We start from the raw sequence: 19,690 nt of genomic DNA, 5'->3' as shown, positions 1-19,690 counted from the left end.
GAGACTTAAGTCTAATGTTTAGGCTTTAGGTCCTTGTTAGTTTATTCTGTGTGTGGTGTGAGGGAGTGGTCTAACTTCATCACTTCACCTGCAGCTGCCCAGCTCTCCCAGCACCACTTGTTGAAGGGACTGTCTTTTCTCCATTGTAAACTCTTGCCTCCTTTGTTGAAGATGCCTATAGGTAAGTGGGTTTATTTCTGTTTCTCTTGTTCTATTAATCTGTGTCTTTTTTTGTGTGCTAGCATCACACTCTTTTAATTACTGTAGCATTGTATTATTTTCTGAACCCCTGGGAGGGTTATTTGGATAGTATGATTACTTGGGTAATGTGGCCCATTTTAACAATAATAATTCTTTTAATCCAAGAATGTGGGAAAGATTTCCATGTCTTTAAATCATCTTTAATTTCCTTTATCAATGTTTCATAGTTCTCAGTATATAATTCTTTCACCTCCTTGATCAGGTGTATTCCTAAATTTTATTTTTTTGTAAGTGATTTTAAGAGGGACTTAAAAAAAACTTTTCTGATATTTCACTGATAGTGTAAAGAAATGCAACAGATTTCTGTATGTTAATCTTGTAATCTGCTACTTTGCTGAAATTGTTTATTATCTCTAGTCTTTTTTGTGTTGGGGAAAAACCCTGTTTTTCAATTATGTTAACCCAATACTTTATATATTTGCTTTAGTCTGGTAATCACAAATCACATGTGTGTGGCTTAAACACATTCTAAAAAGAGAAAAAATTCTACATTTTCATACTTTCCTCCCTGGTATTTGATGGTTTTGATGTCTTCTTTTGCATTCTCATGTGTATCCTTTTGCTGTTCATTGTACTTATCACATTTCCAATTGTGATTTTTGTTGCTCTTACGGATTCTTGCTTGCTTTCTATTTAGAGAAGATCTTTCAATATTCCTTGTAGGGTAGATTTAGAATTGCTGTCTTTTTAGTGTTTGCTTATTTGGTATATTCTATCCTTGTATTATGAGTGATAATTTTTCTGTGTGGAGTATCCTAGGTTGCAGATTTTTCTGTTTAAGGACTTTTAACATAGCCTGCCACTCCCTTCATGGGCAGCAACATTTCTGTAGAGAAATCTGGTGATAGTTTTATGGGGGTTCATCTTGTTTGGGACCCTCTGTTCTTCCTGTACTTGTATATCTGTTTAATTCTGTAGGTTTAGGGAGTTTACATCCATCATTTCTTCAAATACATTTTCAATTCCCTTTTCTCTTTTTTGTCCTTCTGGCGCTTTTATTATGTATAGATTACCATGCTTTGTATTATTCTATAGATATCTTTTATTGTTTTCATTTTCATTTGTTTTCCTGCCCACTGTTGTGATTGGGTGATTTCCATTATTCTGTCTTCAAGATCACTTATTTTTTCTTCTGCATTATTTAGCCTGCTATTTATCACCTTTAGCTAAGTTTTTTGATTTTAAGGAGTTCCTTTTTATAGTTTACAGTTCCTTTACACAGTAATCTGCATTTCTGCCAATAACTTCTCTTAATCCCTTCCATACTTTTATACTCTCCTTTTTGAACTCATGTTCTGGTAGACTGGAGAGGTCTGTTTCACTGTTTGATTTTTCAGGGGGTTTCTCTTGTTCTTTTAATTGGGAGTGACTCCTCTGCTTCTTTGTTTTTCTTGTGTTTGTCTGGTTCTATGTGTTCAGGGGTAGCAGTTATCTACTGCGGTCCTGAAGGGCTGGTTCTATGTAGAATTGTCCTTGTGTAGTCTGTGTGCATCTGGTTTTTTGTTGTGAGGACTGTTTTTAGTACAGAAGGCTGCCACATCTTTCCTCTGTGTGTGCTGGCTGTCACCCCCTTGATAGGGTTTCTGTTTGGCGACGTGACCGGAGCCTGCACTGGATGTTGTGGGATCTCCTCTTGCTCTGTGGTTGTCACAGCCCTGATGGGGGTCAGGTATGACCCAGTGATTGGAGTAGAAGCCCCCCATCTGTTTCAGAGGTACCTTGTGAGGTTGGCTGGACAGGAGTTCTCCTGCTGGGAGAGGAGCCACTGAGTGGTCCTCCTCAGGAGATGTCCACTAGGAAGTCCCCTTTCACCTGCTGTATTAACTCACAAAGTGCACTGTTGTTGGCAGTGTCCTTGTCCCCACATCAGCCTCGGGAATGCAGGCAGCCTGTCCTGGTCTCCCTTAGGCACTGTGGTCACCAAGGCAGCAGAGCAGATCCATCAGGACCTGTTGTCAAGTGTAGTTGCTCATCAGGATCCACTGTGGGCTACAGGGTCAACCTGGACCCCAGCTCCACCTCTGCATGCAGATGTCCGCTGCTACCCATACCCTAGCCCTGCCTCTGCATGCACATGTTCTCTGCTACCTGGAACCCAGCCTCATCTCCGCATGCACACATCCACTGTTACCCAGCCCCCAGCCCCGGCCCCATCTCTGCATGCCCCCATCTGCTGCTACCTGAACCCCAGCCCTGCCTCTGCATGCACACATCTGTTGCCAATGCTCGATCTGCCCCAGCTGCTCAGCAGTATTCTGCTCAGATGTCCCACAAGCACTGGTGGCCTAAATCCATCAAAGACACTTAGGAGGGACCCAGATTTCACTCTTGCTTCCCTGGTAGCACAGCCCATGGGAATGGGCTCAGATTTTAGCTGTGTCTCTGCTTGGAGGCAACCTACCCATAATTGTTTTCTTACAGAGCAAGCTGAGAAGGAGATTGCCTTGGTGGGGTTTTCCCCCTTCAGGAGAGAGTGTTAACAATGGGGCTTTTATGGCAGGGCCATGCCCTGTGAGATAGCTGAGGTTACTATGGTGGTGTCCTTCTCCCCTTGTGTGTGCCAGCAATGGAGCACTGTATGGCGAGCCAGGCTCCCTTGCACACACTCCCAGCCTCACCCTGTAACACGCCAGGCCCCTCAGGCTGTGTGCAGCCAACCCCATTCCTCTCCCCAGGACTGTAATCTGAAGGCTGAGATTCAGTACCCATTCTTGGCATGCACGAGCAGGTTCGCATTTTGGGCTGGGGACCACTCAGACCCTCTGTGCCTGTTTCTTTTCATTCTGCCTGCTGGAAAGAGGCTGCTGTGATCATTGTTCCCCACGTAGAAGTTTTGTTGATGTATTTGTGGGATAGGGTGACTCTACATCCCCATCTTCCGCCATCTTGAACCCCCTCCTACTGTATCTTTTAAATCATCTGGAGGCTACTTATATATAATATCTAAATAATGTAAATGCTATTTAAAGAGTTGCACACAAAGTAAATTCAAGTTTTATGCTTTGGAAACTTTGGAAAATATTTTCTTGAAAAATTTTACGTCCACAACAGTTTGAATTCATGGATGCAACATTCACAGATACGAGGGGCTGATTAAACTTTAATCTAGTTTGAATTAATTTTGTGTGTGGTCAGAGGTAAGGGTCCAGTTTTATTCCTCTGCATGTGGACAGCCAGTTGCCTAGCACCATTTGCTGAAAAGACCTTTTTTGATTTTACAACTTAATGTTTGCTCTTGTCAAAAATTCTTTGATCCTAGATGGAAGGGTTTATTCTGGGCTCCTCATGCATATATATTTATGGAAATATCACAATATATTATTTAGTATTACATTGTACTGATATGTGAAGTTAGGAAATAGGAAACTTCAAATTGGATTTTCTTTACTGAATTTTGGTTTGGTTTATATTTTGGGGGTCCCTAGAAAGTAAATGTGAATGTTAAAATCTGCTTCTGTGTTTCTTTCAAAATTTTCATAGAAATCATATTCATAGTAATGTCTATATCACTTTGTCAACATATTAAGGTTTGCTATCAACATGGAATGTCTTCATTTTCTTTTAGGTTTTATTTCACTTCTTTTAGTGATGTATTTTCAATTTCAGTTTCTCAGTCTTGCACCTTAAATGGATTCTTATGTGTTTCAGTAATGTTGACATTATGTAAAATATTGTTTTCTTAAATACCTCTTGAGATTATTCACTGTTATTGTGTAGAAGGAAACAAATTTCAATACACTGATATGTTGTAGTGTGATTTTGCTGAATTATTTGACTAGCTCATTGATAAAATTGGGCTAATCAACACATTGTTTATGTTTTAAAGATGTATATATATGATGATGTCATCTGTGTCTGTGAATAGACTTGGTTGTATGTATGATTTTTTTTTTCATTTTTATTGAAGTATAGTCAGTTTACAATGTTGTGTCAATTTCCGGTGTACAGCACAATGCTTCAGTCATACATGAACGTACATAGATTTGTTTTCATATTCTTTTTCACCGTAGGTTACTGCAAGATACTGAATATAGTTCCCTGTGCTATACAGTATGAACTTGTTGTTTATTATATATATAGTAGTTAGTATCTACAAACCTCAAACTCCCAATTCATCCCTTTCCACCCCCTTCCCCACCCCCAGTAACCATGTTTGTTTTCTATCTGTGAGTCTGTTTCTATTTTGTAAATAAGTTCATTTGTCTTTTTTTTAAGATTTCACATATAAGTGATAGCATATGGTATTTTACTGATTTGATAATTTTCTTTTGTATTAGCTTGGTTTCTTTTTGGTTTTTGTGACTCTATTGTATGATTTTGATTTGTGGTTACCTTGTTTTTCAAGTATGTTAACGCCTTATTATATGTTTGCTTTAGACTGGTAGTCATGCAGGCTCAAATACATCCTAAAAAGAATGAGGAAAACAGAAGTGAGAGGGAAAAAAAAATCTGTATTTTCTTGCACCCCTTTCCCACCTTTTCGGATTTTGATGTCCTTTTTTTTTTTTTTTTTAATCTTCGTGTTTATTCTCTTGCAACTCATTGTAGTTATCACATTTCCAATTATGGTTTTCTCATTTATGTGTTTTCCTGCTGCTTTTCTATTTAGAATAGACCTTTCAACATTTCTTTTAGCGTAGGTTTAGTATTGCTGAACTCTTAGTTTTTGCTTGTCTGTGAAGTTCTTCCTCTCTCCTTCTACTCTAAAGGATGGTCTTGTTGGATAGGGTATCTTAGATTGCAGCTTTTTGTCACTCAGGACTTTGACTATATCTTGCCAATCCCTTCTGGCCTACAGTGTTTGAAAAATCAGCTGAAAGCCTTATGGGAGTTCCGTTGTAACTAACTCTTTGTTTTTCTCTTGCAGCCTTCAGAATCATTCCTTTATCTTTAACTTTGGCCATCTTAATTATATGTCTTGGTGTGGGTCTATTAGGGTTCTTCTTGTTTGGGACCCTCTGTGCTTCCTGTACTTGGATGTCTATTTCCTTCTTTAAGTTTGGAAAATTTTCAGTCATGATTTCTTCAAATCCCTTTTCAGTTCCCTTTTCTTTCTTCTTCTGGGATCCCTATTATGCATAGGTTGACATGCTTTATATTATCCCATAGGTCCCTTATATTGCTTTCATTGGTTTTTACTTGCTTTTCTGTCTGCTATTGTGATTGGGTGACTTCTGTTACCCTGTCTTCTAAGTTACTTATTCATTCCTCTGCATTATCTGGTCTCCTTTTGAATGCCTTTGACTCGGCTATTATCTCAGCCATTGAGTTTTCCATTTTTAATTGGCTCCTCTTTACAGTTTCTATTTCCTTTTTATAGTATTCTCTGCTATTTATAGTCTTTATTATTTCCTTCAGTAGTCTTATTACCTCTTTTTTAAAGTCATGATCTAGTAGATTGTCGAGGTCTATCTCACTGTTCATTCTTCCAGGGGATTGCTCTTGTTCCTTTGATTGGGAGTGGTTGCTCTGCATCTTCATTTTACTTATATTTCTCTGGCTCTATGATTTAGGAGTATCAGTTATCTACCATGGTCTTGAAAGGCTGTTTTTGTTTGTTTTTATTTAAAGTGGGAGCTTTCTTGTGTGGACTGTTCATCTAATAGGTTTGTTGCAAGGGCTGTTATTAGTGGGGATGGTTGCCATGTCTTTCTTCCATGTGTGTTGGCTGTTATCCCTTTGATTGGGGGTGTGGCTGGTGTTGTGATCAGAGCCTGCCCTGATTGTTGTTGTTTAGCAGGGCCTCCTTTTTTGTTCTGTGGTTCTCACAGCCCTGACAGGTGCCAGGTCTGCCCCCTTGCTGCTGGAATAGAGGCTTCTAGACCCATTTCTGAGCTGTGGTGTGTGGTAGGCAGGGTTGGAGTGCTTCAGCTGGGAAGAAGAGTCGCTGAGTGTACCTCCACAGGAGATGTCCACTGGGAAGTGTTCTTGTAACTAACTGGTTTAAAACTAGGTCCAATGACAGGAACAAGTAAGACGTCCTGAAGCTCAGGATGTTGAAGAACAGGAAACCAATCTATTAAACTGCTTCTGAAGTTCATCAAATAAGATATTTTTCACACACTGTACTGAGGCTAGATGGGTATTTACTCTGACAGCTGTGAATGATGGAGGGTGTGAGAAGTGACTTAAGAGTTTCAAACTTCCTTTCTGCTTCTTGTTTACCTAAAGCAGATAAAACGTCATAGACAGAAAAAATGCATGAGCGTTCCATCGTGAACTGGAAACCACAGTTATCAACTCAGTCACACTCAGCCTGAAGGCCGCACTTCCAAATGCTCACTCTCTCTTTCTCAGCAGGTATGTACGATTTTTATATGTCGATACCTTTTGTTTCTCATGCTGGCTTTGGATAGAATTTCCAGTACAATATTGAAAAACAGTCGTGAAAGGCAACATTCGGGCCTTTCCCCAGATTTGGATAGTTAACTTTCAGGCTTCAACATTGAGTATATTTACAGTGTATTTTGTACAATGCTCTATCATAGTGAAATCATTTGTTTCTACTTCTGCTTTCAGAAGTGTTGATTCCATGAAACAGGAGTGGAATTTCTTCTCAGATTTTTATGGTTCTGGTGAACATGAGGTTTTTTCCTTATTTCAAAATTGTTGTTTATTATATTGCTTATTTCATGTAATAACATATTTATTTGTGTAAAATGTTAAAACCTTGTTAACATATGATGTAGAGAAATTTTCAGGAGTCGCATGTTTACTATGTGTTGTAAATTTCAGTTAAGTACTGTTGTGTGGACGACTGTCTTTTTATAGACCTGTTGTGTATTCTTTTTGTGATGTGTTTGTGTGATTTGATTCAATTAGCTTTTTAGTGGGTGGGGGATAGGGTGAGGGTTAGGGGGAGAGTGAAAGGTTAGGGTTTAGGGTCAGGGTTAGGGTGAGGTTAGAGGTTAGAGTCAGGGTCATGGTTAAGGGTTAAGAATCAGGGGTAGGGGTGAGGGTGGGGGAGCAGAGTGAGGGTTAGGGTGTTAGACTTTGGGTTGGGTTAGGGTTAGGGGATTAGGGTCAGGGCTAGGGCTAGGGTTAGGGCTATGATGGGGGCTAGGTTAATGGCTAAGATGAGGGCTAAGTTTATGGTTAGGGTTAGGGCTAGGGCTAGGTTGAGGGCTAAGGTCAGGAGTAGGTTTAGAGCTATGATAGAGTTAAGGCTAGGTTGAGGGCTAAGCTGAGGGCTAGGATAATGGCTAGGGTTAGTGGAAGAAGGAACTGCAGTTATGGTGGAACCAGCAAGAGAACTAGAATCAGAAGTGGAGCCTGAAGTTGTGACTGAATTGCTCTAACCTCAAGATAAAACTTTAATGGATGAGGAATTGCTTCTTAGGGATGAGCAAGGAAAGTGGTTTCTTTCCTTCATTTAAAAAAAAAATAACTTTGATCACTTTTTTTCCTTTAATGGAGGTACTGCAGATTGAACCCAGGGCTTTGTGCATTCTAATCACACACTCCACCTCTGAGCTATAATGCCCCCTGCACCAGAAAGTGGTTTCTTGAGATGGAATCTACTCCTGGTGAAGATGCTCTGAGGATTGCTGAAATGATGATAAAGGATTTAGAATATTACACAGACTTAGTTGGTAAAACAGCAGCAGGGTTTGAGAGGATTGTCTCCAACTTTGAAAGAAGTTCTACTGTTGGTAAAATGCTATCACACAGCGTTGCACGCTCCACAGAATTCATTTGCAAAAGAAAGAGTCAATCAACACAGCAAACTCCATTGCTTCCTTATGTTAAGAAACTGCCACATCAACCCCAACCTTCAGCAACCACCCCCCCGGATCAGTGAGCATCCATCAACATTGAGGGAAGACCCTCCACGAACAAAAAGTTACAACTTGCTGAAGGCTCAGATGATGGCTAGCATGTTTCAGCAATAAACCATTTTTTAATTAGGGTATGGTACTTTGTCTTTTGTAGACATAATGCTATTGCACACTTAATAGACTACAGTAGTGTAGAAACAACTTTTATATGCACTGGAACACCAAGAAATTCATGTAACTCTTTTTACTGCAACATTCCCTTTATGACAGTGGTCTGGAACAAAGCCCACAATATCTCAGAGGTGTGCCTGTACTTTAGAGAACTGGTTTTGTCACCAAAGAGACCCAAAGTGGAATTCAACCAGTTCTAACGTGTTCAAGATTAAACTACTAACTGTAAAAATAATACTGGTAATACCTATCTCTTAGAGTTACTGTGAGAATTATTATGAGAAAATGTTTCTAAAGGGCTGGGAGGCTGTGACCTAGTACGGTCATAATCAATGCTAAGTATTGGAAAATGAGTATAAGTTTTTTCCAATACTGAAATCCAATCTATAACAGAAACTAACTGTCATACAAAATTATCAGTTTACCTTCACTGGTCCTATCCTGTGGACATGAAATATTCCTGTTATAAAATCTGTCTACTCTAGAACCATGTCTGCTATCTGTGGCTTAAAATTTTTATCTTCATCTAACAGATCACTTCCACTGGAACTCCATGTTATAGCTGTAATCCCACTGGTACTCTTAGATGTAGTAGGTTCTGTTAAAGGAAAAGAAAATATATAAAAATGGTCAACTGATATGGTTACTTATCAAAATGAGGTTTTATGCATGTTACTCTTCCAAAGTCGCAAATAACACAAAATTCAGATAATAAAAGCAAGTCTTATTTCAAATCTTCCGGACTAAACGCCTATGCACAACCTTGCTAAGATTCTTTGAAATAAAGCCAAATGACAAGAAAAAGTAGTAATTAGAACTGATTAAGTTATAAAAGAAAGAAAATGACCAAAGAACAAATGAAAACTCAAAAAAAAACACAAAACCCTGAAATAATTATAAAGCTGTGATTTTGTAGACTATTTGAGCAAGCCATAAGGAAAAAAAAAAAGCATAAAACAAATTGCAAAGCCAATACTTATGCATAATAGGAATGCTTCTGTGTGCTTCCTCTGCCATATTAGAAGCCCTGATAGCAGGAATTTAGTTAAAACACTTAAGAAAACTTTATTTACTTAAATTTGTTATTTTGAAATAGTTGCTTCATATACAGTTGTCAGAAACAGAAGAAGCCCTTGTATGCTTTACCCAGTTCCTCCAATGGTAACATTTTGCAAAACTATAGTACAGCATCACTGCCAGAATGTTGATACTGGTATCGTTCTGTCAAGAGAGAGAACTCCATCACTGAGAGTATATCACGTATTGCTTTTTTAAAGAAAAACACAGCCCACTGCCCACCTCATTTCCTAATCCCTGGCTACCACTAATCAGTTTTGCACTTCTACAACTTTGTCAATTCAAGAATATATAAATGTAATCACCTATGTCACCTTTTAGGACTGGCTTTTTATGTACAGCTGAATTCCCTGGACATTCACCAGCTGTGTATCAACAGTCACTTTCTTGGCCTCTCTGTCTGTTGCAGATGGCCCATACTCTGTCTATGGAGTGTGTACCTACTTTTAATCTGAGCACCCAACCCCCACACCTCGTTGCCTTTCTCTTGCCTTTCAGTGTATCTCTGAATAAATCTACCTTTAGTCCAAAAAAAACAAAAAAACAAAAAAAGTCACTTTCTTTTTATTACTGTGGACAGACCACTCCTTGTTTCACCAGTCACCCCTTGAAGAACATCTGCGTTCTTCCCAGTCTGGGGCTACTACGAACGAAGCCGCTATGAACACTGTGCACATGATCTTATGTGAATGTAATTTTCATTCTCTAGGATAAATGTCTAAGGGTGCAACTGCTTAGTGGTGTGGTAACTGCTTGTTTAGTCTTATAAGAAACTGCCAAACTGTTTTCCAGGGTAGCTGTGCCATTTTATAGTCCCACCAGCAATATGTGAGTGATCCAGTTTCTCCGCATCATTTGGTGTGGTCACTATTTTTTATTTTAGCCATTCTGATAAGACAGGAAACTTAGAAGGAGTGGAGTGACTCCACCTTGGTGGAACCAGAAGTCCCAACAGGAAACTTTACTGACACTGATCAGAAAAGGAAGAGACATCCAATAGAAATCAATTTTTCTACTCATATTGGGTAGATAATTGAGTTATAATGCTAAAACCAAAAAAACCTCTCTTAGTTACATTTCAATGTACTATGAGATTCAGCAATTAGACATTACAACTCAAGTTTTCCAGAAGAGGAAACAAGCTCAGAAGTTAAATGGTGGGGGGTGGGGATAGTTCAGTGGCAGAGTGCATGCCTAGCAGGCACAAGGCCCTGGATTCAAACACCAGTGCCTCCGTTAAAAAATACACAAATAAATAAAAAACCTAAACCCCTCGCCCAAAATTTAAAAATAAATAAAATTAGAAAAAAAAAAGAAGTTAAATGGCTTCATTAAATACATATTAATATAGCACCTCTGATACAGTAAACCCTGAGGAAACGAACAAGAACAAAAAGAAAACTCCTGCCTTCAAGAAATGCGTGCTCTGAAAGGCAACACTCATTAACCAGAAAATGAAAAATTAAACACTAGATTAGAGGTATGTCATGGTATGCTGACGGCACACACACACACACACGCACACAAAACAAAAACAGATGCTCCACTTTGTACTGATCAGGAAAGGAAGATTCACTGACAAAATGATGTCTGGAAAATCAACAGGTACAAAGGCACAACAACATGAAACAACAGTAAACATTTACTAAACACTTACTTTGTGTCCTGAGCATCTAGAGTTGCTAAAGTTGTCTATCCTTCAAAATATAAAATTAAACATAAACCATTCAGAATAACGTTAAGAACCCACACTGATTTAAAGAGCTAATAAAACTAAGGTGTGTACTTACTTGCAAAAACCATTTCCAATCTTTTCACATTATTATGCATCTAGAAAGGTAAATCAGGATGAGAGAAGTGGAATGCTACAGACTAAATATCTGTGTCCCCTGAAACTCACACACTGAAGCCTAATCCCCGATGTGACGGTGCTAAGAGGCGATTAGGCTACGAGGGTGGAGCTCTCATGAATGGGACCAGTGTCCTGTAGAAGGTGCCCCAGAGAGACCCCTGGACCCTTCCATGTGGGAGGACGCAGCAGGAAGGTTCTATGAACCAGAGGTCTTCGCCAGACACCAAGTAAATGTATGGACTTCCATCCTCCAAACTGTGAGAAATAAATTCCTTCTGTTTACAAGCCACCTGGTCTATGATATTTTTGTTACAGCAGACTGAGCAGAATAGGACAGGAAATATAATTATCACTGTTCTCAGGTAGTATAATGGATTCATAAACCCATAAATTACAGGCACTTAACTATATAATTTATATAGATAAAACCTCTACCAGGAATTTATCACTCAGTAACCCATTTTATTTGCTGAAAAGGAGTACCCTTGAAATCAAGGCCCATTCCAATGAAATTCCGGGAAGGACGTCAGCCAGACTGTGAGAACAGTTTGCATTCACAAACATTTCTTGGTGCCCAATGTGTGCCAGGCATTGTGCTGGCATCGGCTGTTATAGGCTGAATTGTGTCCCCCCCCCATTCATTCATATGTTAAAGTTCTAACCACCAGCACCTCAGAATGTAACCTTATTTGGAGCTAGGGTTTTTACAGAAGTAACTGAATTAAACTGAGGGTGGGCCCTAACCCAACATGATAGATACTCTTATAAAAGAAGAAATCTGGATGCAGAACCAGACATGCAGAGAAGACAGCCACCTGCAAGTCAAGGAAAGAAGCCTGGAGCACATCCTAGAAGGAGCCGACTCTGCCAGTACCTTCACTTTGGACTTCCAGCATCCAGAACTGCGAGGTAATAAGTTTCTGTTGGTCAAACCACCCAGTCTGTAGCACGGCGTCATGGCAGCCCTAGCCACAGCCTGGCCTTAGCCACCCAGGATACAAAGAAAAGCAACAGAGGAGAGTCTGCCCTTAAGAAGCCTATGATCGAATGGGGAGAAAAACATGTCAACAAATAATAATTTAGAAGTTTACTAATGCCTCTCAAGGAGATTTCTGACCTCAATAACAAAAATTTTGAGAATATAATTTGCAGGACATTTTAAGAAAAATATTAAACACTATTTCCTTTTCATTACATAGTTTCATTTTGATACTTTATTTTAAAAGTTCTGCCTTTTAAACAAAATCTACAAAGGTTCCAGCCTCTTTTCAGGTTTTTACCTTCCTCCTTGTCCCTCGCACCTTTTGATGAATGTGCATTTGCTCACTTCTCTCACCCCTTCCCACGTCCTCCATTTCCTCCCCCTTTCTTCTCTGGTCTTCAGTGCCTTACAGGTAAGGAAGCAGAGACATAGAGACAAGGAAACGGGGTCTCCCCCTTTTTCACACACTCTGCTAAAGTATGTTTCCTTACTTCAGATTCCCAGCTGTCAAAAAAATATTACTTCCAAGTCCTAAAAATTTCATAGCCTGTCCTAAACTAAAACTTAAGAAGTTACGATTTTAAGAAGGAGCCAGTTACAGGACATGCCTTGGGGCCCCTTTTCTATCAATGTCTATCTGTAAGCCTTTGTTAAATTAGTAACAATTCTTTCTTCCCTTAACAAGCTGCTTATGCTGTAAATAAAGTACACACGGATATAAGCTCTTGCAGCCTATCAGCATATATTGCTCATTCTACAGGGCAGAAAGTTCAGAAGGATGGGTTGAGTATATACTGGGATGGGGAAATGATCCCAAAAAATCCTTTTGAAATTAAATACAAGGTAGCAGGGGATGGCTTGCTATCCACAAGGTCCTGGATTCAATCCCCAGGACAATCAATCAATGAATGAAATAAATGAATACAAGGTAGCAGCGTATTTTTCTTTCTTTCTCCGAGCTGAACTTGACTATGCCAACTTTAAATCTCCAGGAAGAGACACAAGCTACGTCTGTATACGAAAACACAGTTAGCTGACCCTCGAACAACACAAGTCTGAGCCATGTGGGTTCACCTACATGTGAATTTTTTTCCAAAAATAGGTCCTACTACTGCACAGTCCACAGTAGGTGAATCCATGGGTGCAGAGAGCTGACTTGTAAAGTTTATTACAGGCAGATTTTATACTGCATAGAGGGCCAGCACCTCTGCCCCCCACGCTGTTCAAAGGTCGACTGTTCTATTTTCTCCATACGTTATATAATGATAGTTAAGAAATCAGAATTAAACTGACCTTTGAAAATCACAGCATTTGGCACTAATAATAAAAAATAAGTTCTGCAGCACCATCAGAAGACTGTGATATTACAAATGCTGTGTGCCAGTTTATTTAATAATACAGTGTTTCGTGAATTAAAAAAAAAGTCCTTGTTTGTCCTCACCCACCTGCATTTTGTAGTGTGTTGTCCAAGCGCTTTTGGTTTTGCTGTCTCATGACTCTGTGGATTCAGAGACATTTAAAAACTATGCCTTCACTGCTGCCATTCTTCGGTTTCCATGTTGTTAATTGTTAATGTCAGCCTGGGTAGGCGGAAAGGATTCCCATTTTCAACCTCACCACTATAGCAGAAGTGGAGTTTGGGCTTCTGCTCCGAAAACACATTTTTGTGCCTGTGTAAGAATATGTTGTTTTGCAGTTTATCCATTTTCAGTCTTTCCTCCCTAGTCCTTATTTTTTAATCATCTTGTGCTTGAGTTCTGGTTCTTAAAGCCACAAATGCTTAGAATAAAGTTAGAAGTCATTGAATGGTTGGGGGAAAAAAAGTATTAGCTTAAGGTAGGGATTGCTAGTACTATTGATGTAGGAAAAATGGATATGGGGAGTGAGAAGGGCTGTCCCAGGCTTCCGCTGAGCCCCTGGGGTATGCCTCGCCAAGTGTGGGTCCTGGGCTTCATGCAGGAAAGAATTCAAGAGCGAGCCACAGTTGAGTGAAGGCAGATTTATTCAGAGAGATACATTGAAAGGCAAGAGGAAGGCCACCAGGTGTGGGGGTTGGGTGCTCAGATTCAAAGTAGGTACACACTCCATAGACAGAATGTGGGCCGTCTCTGAAGAGGGACAGAGAGGGCCGGAGGCACAGTGTTGCCAATTCTTATGGGCTTGGTGGCTTCATATGCTAATAAGTGGAAGGGCCAGTCTAAGTGGCCTGGGGAAGGGGCTGGGATTCCCAGGAAGTTGGCCTTTTCCCACTCTGACCTTCTGTGGCTAGCCTTGGGACTGCCATGGTGCCTGTGGGCGTTATTCACCATGCTGGTGTATTACAATGGGTGTATAATGGAGCTCCAGATCTGCCAGAAGTTAAATCTCCCATCATCTTGAGCCTCAAGGCCTATTGGGGGTTGAATCTTTCACCATTTTGATGTTAATTGCTGTGGCAGTCCTTGAATGGCTGTGCCCTGCCCCCTTCCTGTCTCACCTAGTCCCTATTTTTTCATCGTCTTGTGTTTGAGTTCCGGTGCTCAAAGCCACAAATGCTGAGTATAAAGTGAGAAGTCATTGAATGGTTGAAAAAAAAAAAGAGAGAAAAGTATTAGCTCAAGGTAGGCATTGCTAATGCTATTACTGTCAGCATGTAGAATAAGATAAACTAGATTTTAAATCTAGCTAGTTTAGGACTTAGAATATTTGGCCCCTGACGGGGACTCCACAAAGCTCGCCATTGTTGCCTTGTGACCCAGCTTGACCACCCTACTGTGTCTGTGCCTCGTCTCTCAGTTTTACAGCTGCAGCCAGACCCCTCCTAGCTGCTCCAGCGGTAGCCCCAGTATATTGCCTACCTGTCACTGCCAGCTGAATGTCTGTTTTAGTCAGTCTCTGTGTGTGGTGTAGTGTGCCGTGTCCTTCTTTGGTGTGTGTTGTCCAGTTTTCCCAGCGCCATTCATTGAGGGGACTGTCCTTTCCCTGGCGAGGTTCCTGGCTCCTTTCATGTCAATTAACTGACCACATAACCATAGGTTACTTCTGGGCTCTCTCTCTGTTCCTCTGGTCCGTGTCCTTGTTTTTGGGCCAATTCCACACTTTTTTGGTGACTGTAGTTTCATAATGGAGTGTGAAGTCGGGGAAGAAGATGCCTCCAGCCTGTTTTTTCACAGAATCCCTTTGGCTGTTCAGGGTCCTTTGTGTTTCCACACAAATGTTAGAATTCTTTTTTCCGTTCCTGTGAAAAATGCCACTGAAGTTTATTTTATTGTATTGAAATATAGTCAATTTACAATGTTTGGTTTTTTTCTTGTGTGGGGCATAGTGATTTGACCAGGTTTGCTTTGAATTTGAACATTGCTTTGGGTAGAATGGACATTTTAACAGCATTAATTCTTTCTATCTATGAGTACAGGATATCTTTCCATTTATTTGTGTCTGTTGTTTCTTTCCTCAGTGTTGTGAATGAAAAATACTGTAAAATATATCAGTAAGCAAAGAATGTTGAAACCATCAAGTCATCAGCTGCCACCACCACCCCCCAGTGAAGACAACCCTGCAGCGCAGCCTCTTGGTGCACTGTGAAGGGACTCAGAATAATAAAGGAGAAGATACTGGCCCTAGATAGCTAGATGCTTGTCAAAGGAATGAATTCAATGAGCCCAAATGTTTGCTTCCTCCCATACATAGAAAAGCGCTAAATTCTTTAACTTGCGGTACCTGGTTTTCTTTAGATAACAAGTAATCTTTTATTGTTCCAACTACCCGGTCTTTGTTGTAAAGCTCCTGTATATCCTAGCTCCTTCCCTTCCTCTTCGGAGCAGTCCCCCAGAATGATCTGAGAGGCTATCATCCCAGCTCAAGTCCTCCCGCCAAATAAAACATAACTCTCAACTTTAAGGCTGAGCATTTATTTTAGTTGACAGTGTCTTAGAATTTTCAGTGTTCAGGTCTTTCACATCCTTGATTAAATTTATTGCTAGGTTTTTTTTTGTTTTGTTTTGTTTTTTGATGCAATGGTAAATGATTTTTTTTAAATTCCTTTTTCTGATGCTTCATTATTAATGTATAGAAAGACAACTGTTTTTTGTGTATGGATTTTGTACCTTGTAGCTTTACTGAAATGATTCATAAGTTGTAACAGTTTTTTTGATGGTTTGGTGTGGAAAACTAGAAATCAGACATTGCCTCCATCCAGGTCATCCACAGCACCTAAAACACAGAGGCTGTTTAGCATCAGCACTTTGGGTGAACTGGATCTGGTTAAGGGTGGGCCTCTATAAGGAAATCTGATGTCTTCTCTGCTTTTTTCATGTGCTGCTGACATGGCTGTGTTGAAAAGTGATTTAGTTTCTAGTAATTTCAAATGTATAAAACACTTTAAATAGCATTACACAGTACTCACATTTGCTACCTGACATAAAATACTCCAGTGGGTTTTACTAAAACTGGGATAGTCTCTCGAGGAATCAGCAGATAAGCCCCAAATGAAGAAATTTAAGGTTCCACCTTGTAATCCCATCCACAAGCCCACTTCAACCTTCACCGTTGCCCCAAGTTACAGAAATGTCTTTTTCCATTCTGATCCAGTTTCCTTTTTCTGAAACCATTATGATAATTTCCCTCATTTTCAAAACCTTAATGGATTTAAAGTGCATGAGATGGCACAGCCTGGGCCTCTGACGTCGTGCACGCAGAGCGCCCTCAGTGCTCATCCCAGCTGTGACGTGAGTCATCAGTGCTCCATTCATTTTCCCATCGTGATTAGAGATGCGTCACGTAACATTTACTGTTTAACCACTTCAACTACACAGCACTCCCGCACGGACTGCATTTACACAGTTGTACAAATGTTCTCACCATCCGTTTCCAGAATTTACTCATTCTCCCCAAGTGACACTCTGTATCCATTAACGCTAACTCCCCTCAGCCCCTGGCAATGATCTTCTTTCTCTCTCTGAATTTGGCTTCTCTGGATACCTTGTCTAAGTGGAATCATGTAACATTTGTCCTTCTGTGTCTAGCTTATTGCACATAGCACAGTGATGTCAAGATTTATCCACATTGTAGTATGTGTCATAATTCCTTAGTTGTTAAGACTGTGTAGTGTCCCATTGTGTCAACACCACATGTAGTTTATCCATTCATCTGTTGATGGACACTTGAGTTGCTTCCACCTTTTGCTATTGTGATTAATGCTATGATGACCATGGGTGTGCCCATGTCTGTTCCAGTCCCTGCTTTCAAGTATTTTGCTCATACACCCCGAAGTGGAATTGTTGGGTCCCCTGTTAACCCCATGTGTAAGATTCTGAGGAGCTGCTATGTTGTTTCCCACAGTGATTGCACTGTTTTACTTTATTCCTTTATCTGGCAGGATCATAGGGCAGTTTGTGGACAGACCTCATTTGTTTATCTATTCAGCCTGTGACGAATATGTCAGTTGTTCTACCTTCTCCGCTGTTGTGAGTATTGCTGCTGTGAACGTTCATGCACAGTCTTTTTGAACACCTCTTTTTAATGCTTTGATGTCTCTATCTATGAGTGAGGTTGTTGAACCAGAAGGTAACTTTATTTTAATCTTTTTGAGGAAATGACAAACTGTCGTCCATATAGTCTGTGCCATTTCCCAATTCCACAAGTAAAGTTTAAGGGTTTTAGTTTCTCTAAGGTTTGCCAGTATTTGTTATTTTTATTCAGTTTTTTGATTGTAAGCGTTCTACGTGTGTTGAAGGGGTATGGCATTGTACTAATTTGCATTTCCATCATGACTAATGATATTGTCATGTGCTTGTTGACTGTATGTCTTGTCTGGAGAAGGGTCTATTCAAGTTCTTTTACTGCTTTAAAAATTGGCTTGTTTGTCTTTTTGTTTATGCGTTGTAAAAGTTCTTGGTATATTCTTGAAAAAGATTCTTTTCAGGTATATCATGTGCAGATATTTTCTTTGATTTTGTGGCTGTCTTTTCACTTTATGGATAGCATCTTTGATGCACACAAATTTTAATTTTGAGGACATGCAATTTATCTTTTTTCTTTCATTGCTTATGTTTTGGTGTCAGAACTAAGAAAATTGCTAAATCCAAGGTAAGATGATTTATCCCCATTATTTTTTTTTTTTTGACAGTTTATACAGCTGTCCTTCCCTATCTGTGAAGTATTGGTTCCAGTGCTCAAGTCCTTTATATAAAATGGTGTAGTATTTGCAAATAATCTAAGCACAAATTCCTGTTTACTATAAATCATTTCTAGATCAGTTATAACACCTAATACAATGTAAATGATATGTAAATTGTTCTGAAAAATAGTAATGTGAAACAGTTGCTGGCATGCAGCAAATTCAAGTTTTTCTTTATGGAATTTCTCAAAATGTTTTTTTCCCCTATCTGAAGTTGGTTGATTCTGTGGATGTGGAACTTGCAGGTAAGGAGGGTTGACTGTAATTTTTTTTTTTTTATTTTTAAATTTGAGCTTTTTAATGTATCTTGAGTTAGTTTTGTGTGTGGTGTGAAGTAAGGACCCAATTTTATTCTTCTACACTTGGGTACCCAATTGCCCAGCACCATTTGTTGAAAACATTATTTTTTCCCAGTTTAATATTGCCCACGGTTGTCAAAAGTCAGGTGATCCTAGACAGATGGGTTTATTTCTGGGCTCAGTATTCAGTTCCATAGATCTATAAGTATATATCTATGCCAGTATCACATTGTTTTATTTACTGTTGCTTTGTGCTAAGATTTGAAATTGGGAAATGTGAGCCTCCAACTTTGATTTTCTTTTTCAAGATTGTTTTGGCACTTTGGAGTCCCTTGTGATTCCATATATAAGGTAGGATAGGCTTGTGTGTTTCTTCCCTTAGGCCTTGGGACTTTTCACAGGAATCACATTGAATCTGTCGGTTGCATCATGTACTGTTGCCATCTTTGCCATCTTAACAAGATTAAGTGCTTCCACCACCGTGGGATGTCTGCATACTTACTCGGCATGTCTTTCACCAGTGCTTTATGATTTTCAGTGTACCAGTCTTGCATCCTTATTATACTTGCTCCAAAGTATTGTATTAATGTTGAAATTATTTAAAAGGGATTTGTTTTCTTAGAATATTTTACAGAGTATTCATTGCTAGTGTCTACAAATAAAGTTGATTTTTGTTGATTGATGTTTTGTTCTACTCTTGCTGAATTAGTTTAGAAGCTCAAATAGTCTTTAGTTGATTCTTTAGGAGGGTCTATATATAAGATGATGTGAATTGTGTCTTTGAATAGAAGCTGTTTTACTTTTTCCTTTCACATGTGGTTGCATCTTCCTTCTTTCCTCATTGCTCGGTGCAGATATTCCAGTGCAATACTGAGTAACAGTGGGGAAAGCCAGCATCATGGCCTTGTTCTTGATTTCTGGAGTAAACCTTTCAGTTCTTCAGCATTGAGCATGAAGTTTGCTACGGGTTTTGCATAATGGATTTTATCATGTTGAACAAATTTCCTTTTACTGTCTTGAGTGTTTATGAATGTGAAACAGCACTGAATTTTGTGTAAAGTTTTTTTCTGTATCAATTGACATAACCATGTGTTTTTATGTCACATAGTGACT

General features: G+C 39.5%; 1 protein-coding gene across 10 annotated transcripts in view; it reads left to right on the top strand.

The window, feature by feature from the left end:
* LOC105065286 (guanylate-binding protein 5) overlaps positions 1-19,255 on the top strand; it is a 58,823-nt gene extending 39,568 nt beyond the window's left edge. For 2 of the 10 annotated variants that reach the window (XM_074369883.1, XM_074369884.1), the window contains 2 exons: positions 95-181; positions 6,433-7,000. In XM_074369883.1, coding sequence (XP_074225984.1) covers positions 95-149 — 55 coding nt within the window. In that variant the 3' untranslated portion in view covers positions 150-181; positions 6,433-7,000. Of the gene's footprint in view, positions 1-94; positions 182-6,432; positions 7,001-7,677 lie in introns of those variants that run through there. The other 8 variants (XR_012509064.1, XM_010950362.3, XR_006723062.2 and 5 more) reach the window with 6 other exon arrangements.
* Positions 19,256-19,690: the final 435 nt, after the last annotated feature.

This window comes from Camelus bactrianus, chromosome 9 (genome assembly GCF_048773025.1).
Source record: "Camelus bactrianus isolate YW-2024 breed Bactrian camel chromosome 9, ASM4877302v1, whole genome shotgun sequence".
In the NCBI taxonomy this organism is placed as follows: Eukaryota; Metazoa; Chordata; class Mammalia; order Artiodactyla; family Camelidae; genus Camelus; species Camelus bactrianus.
Note: the sequence above shows the minus strand (reverse complement) of the source record. Positions and strands in the feature narration are given on the sequence as shown.